Source organism: Gekko japonicus, unplaced genomic scaffold (genome assembly GCF_001447785.1).
Source record: "Gekko japonicus isolate JY-2015 unplaced genomic scaffold, Gekko_japonicus_V1.1 scaffold674, whole genome shotgun sequence".
NCBI lineage: Eukaryota > Metazoa > Chordata > Lepidosauria > Squamata > Gekkonidae > Gekko > Gekko japonicus.
Genome location: NW_015172574.1, coordinates 769,190 through 772,709, shown reverse-complemented (window position 1 = coordinate 772,709; position 3,520 = coordinate 769,190). Strand labels below are relative to the sequence as shown.

At 46.1% G+C, this 3,520-nt stretch overlaps 1 protein-coding gene across 1 annotated transcript in view; it reads right to left on the bottom strand.

Moving 5' to 3' along the window:
* The window catches only part of HERPUD1 (homocysteine-inducible, endoplasmic reticulum stress-inducible, ubiquitin-like domain member 1), a 12,797-nt gene that overhangs the window by 809 nt on the left and 8,468 nt on the right, over window positions 1–3,520 (bottom strand). The window contains exons 6-7 of the mRNA XM_015421390.1: window positions 2,568–2,912; window positions 683–779 (exon numbers count right to left, since the gene is read on the bottom strand). Of these exons, the coding sequence (XP_015276876.1) occupies window positions 683–779; window positions 2,568–2,912 (442 nt within the window). The remainder of the gene's footprint in view (window positions 1–682; window positions 780–2,567; window positions 2,913–3,520) is intronic.

The window sequence follows — 3,520 nt, the reverse complement described above, 5'->3', positions numbered from 1 at the left end:
AGGAAAAAGAAAGATTTAAAATAGTCCAAGATACTCTGTAAAATCATCAATTATGACTGTTCTCAAGTACTGTGCACTCGAGTTTGCCCTGAATTTCTACTTTAAGTAAACTATGTTTGCAGCGCTCATCAATGTCCAATGATTTAAATTAGTCTGACACACCCAGTCACAGACTGTATAAAAGAAATCCATTTCTTACCAAAACCCTTATCAAATGGCCTTAGCTACGCTGTAAATCCATAGTGCTACCTAGCCTTCAAAGTTCAATAGTAGCACTGTGACAATGATCAGTTGTGTTAGCTTTTATTCTACTCTGTGCAAGCACTTTCTTTTAGAAACTTCGAAACATCTCTTTATGCAACATCAGGAGTACTGGAGCAATCTTTCCCACTGTTTCTGAGCCACAGCAAGCAACTGATGCATTATGTCCTTAATAGCCTGAATTTCTGTCACCAAGCAAGTTAAATGAGCCTAATGCCAAGCTATTCCAGGTAATTTTAAGAACCAGATCATACATTTTTAAGAAGTGAGACTACAATTACTAATCATATTTAAGAAGCAAGTTCTGCCAAGCTCTGTGTAACAAGTCTAGATGAAAGCTTGTAAGGATTGAACTTTGAATGTTTGAAAAAGGAAACTCTGAAGATGTAATGGCTGAAAGTATTTCAGGTCAAGATCTTACCTGTAAGTTATTGTTTTGGTCTTGGTTAACAGCTGCTTGTGGGGGAATATTGTCCTGAGCTGGCCTCCGCCTAAAAGGGAACCATCCAATCTGGTGCCTGAGAAGAACAGGTATTCATATTTATTGGTCTCATTCTTTAAAAAAAATCCTTGTTTTTTTCTGAATTACAGAGGAAGTCAATCAAGTATTGGATAGAATGCGACAGGAAAGCCTCCTACCCCACACCCAGGCAGCATCTCTCACTCAGAATCTCTGGAAACTACACCCAGTCAGCATTCAAAAACTGCACAGGAAACAGCCTTATACTGAATTTAACCCCTGATCCATCTTGCGCTCACTGTAGTCTAATCTGTCTGGAAGCAAAAACAGAGCATAGTCTCTGAGATCCCTGAAACACTGTAACTGCAATGCCAGTGATTCAAGTTGGTGCTATCCACATGCAAGGCTCAACTCTACCACTGAGACACAGCACCTCCTGCTCCAATTGGTTCATCTAACTCTCTGGCATCTAATCAAAGTGGCAGCAGCTTTCCAAGGTCTCATGAAAGACCCTTCTCTGCCTAGCATCTGCCTCCTGTGATAACTGGAACAGTCCAAGCACAAAAGCAAGTGCTTTACCTCTGAGCAACAAAGCCTCCCCCTTCCACCATTGCGTGCCTAAACACATGCTCTACAAGCCCTTCCAATTGGGCCATACAAACTAGCTGAGATTACTATATATTGGCCGCGGGCACACGGGCAGGAAAATGCGCGGGGGGGGGAGCGTGGCTGTTTGCCCCAGGGCAAAATAACGCACGGTTGCGCCAGCAGACGTACCGTGGAGGTCCCGTGGGGGTGCCCCACAAGCAGCGCGGCAAACGGGTGTTTTTTCCCCCGGACACCAAAGTGTGCACATGCCCCGTTGGGTGCTCGTGCGCATCCCACGGACAATTTGAAATAAAAACTTTATACGAGGGGGCATGGGTGGGCGCCGGAACTACCACCGGAAACGCGATCAGACGCCTGCCCTTGCCCCGCGGTTACCGGAAACTAGTACCTCCGGGGTACTAGTTTTTAACCGCGCATCTTCTGCAAGGAAGCCTTGGGTTCGCCACAGGAGCGCTACGCTTCCCAGATGTGGCAGTGAGATCGCACCCGGAAAATCCGCCTATCTTCTGTCTCTCTAGCATACCTAATGCTCCGTGTGACCGCAGCCATTGTGTGGTATCCATCAAGCAGCTTTAAAGTGGAACACCCAAATGAGGCTGCAATGGGACTCAGTAATTTGCGCCAGTTTTCTCTATGCTGGTGAAACTGGTGAAACTGAAGTGACTGTGAAACTAACAATCTGCAAAAGTCGTTTTAATGCACTAAATTCTACTCGTTTAGAGAATGAGAGGGCTACACCAATGTGCCAAGGATGATAAAAACAGGCAAGGACAGCTTAGTAAAAGGTTTTTATTTAATTTTTTTAAAATCTCTGGTTGTGTTGTATGTTAGATTTTAATTTATAACTTTTAAAGTTATGTTTTTATTGTGTTATTTTAAGGTGTGAAAAAAGGCTCCCCAGGAATGTTAATGTAAAAATTTCCTAAACATTAACAGATCCATTTAATAGTTAAATGGCTGTTTTAGAACACAGGCTGCAAGTTGGACATTTTGGATCTGTGAAGTATATTATTGCCACTTCAAAACCTGTGGTGGCTTCTTTCATGTGGTACCAGTAAGTCTTTTCTACAACTCAATTAGAGGATTACATCATTCAGGTGGGCTATTAAAATCAGTTACTAGTCGACACAAGCCCACATAGTATGAAGAAAAAAATATGAGATGTGGCTGCCACTTATGAGAACAAATCCACCCTCCTACATGCCTCAAATGCAGAAAGACTGCTGCCCATACTTACAAGTACATGAGCAGAGTGCCCACCATCACCATGAAGAGCCTGCTCATGCTGGAGTAGAAGTAAACGATGTTGACAAACACATAGAACAGGGTTGCCGAATACAGCCAGTCCAGCCAGTCGCGGTTGCCTTCTTCATCCTCTTCCATCAGAGGACCTCCCTGTGCATTCATTCGCAGATTTTGGTTTACTCCAGGGTTCACCGGAGGGGGGGCATTCTGATTTCCAGGCTGGTTTCCAGCAGGAAATGCACCAGGGAGAGGAGCTGGAGCAGCAACTGGGGCCACTGGGATTTCCTGCATACTTCGTGTAGGGGGCAATTCACTTGAAGCAGCACTGGCAGCCATGCTGGGTAGAAGAGAAAAACAGGTTGCTTACCTGTAACTGATGATTTACGAGTGGTCATCTGTGCATTCACACCCATGGGATCTAGTGCGCACGCGCTGGATCGATCGGCATTGTAGCAAGCTCTTAACGGATTTTCCCGCCCAGACCTCGGCCATGCGCAGGAACCCCACCGCGCATCCCCAGAGGGGTGGACGCAAACATCCCGCCAGTTCCTTCGAACCGCCACGAATCAACCCCTATGGAAAATGTAGAAGCTGACAGCAGCGGGGAAGGAGGGCGGGTGGTGTGAATGCACAGATGACCACTCGAAGATCACCAGTTACAGGTAAGCAACCTGTTAATCTTCGACGTGGTCTCTGTGCTTCACACCCATGGGAGATTAGCAAGCAGTGGCCTACCTGGAGGAGGGTGCTGGCAGGTCCTTACTGCGTAGCCAAAGACAAGATGTGACATCCTATGTTGGTACTAGAGTTCTTTCGGACGTGTAGGGTGTAGTGCCTTATGAAGGTGTTAGGCGTAGCCCACGCAGCGGCTTTGCAAATGTCCATCAGGGGAACTCCCTGGAGGAAGGCAGTAGAAGCTGCAACAGCTCGGGTTGAATGGGCCCT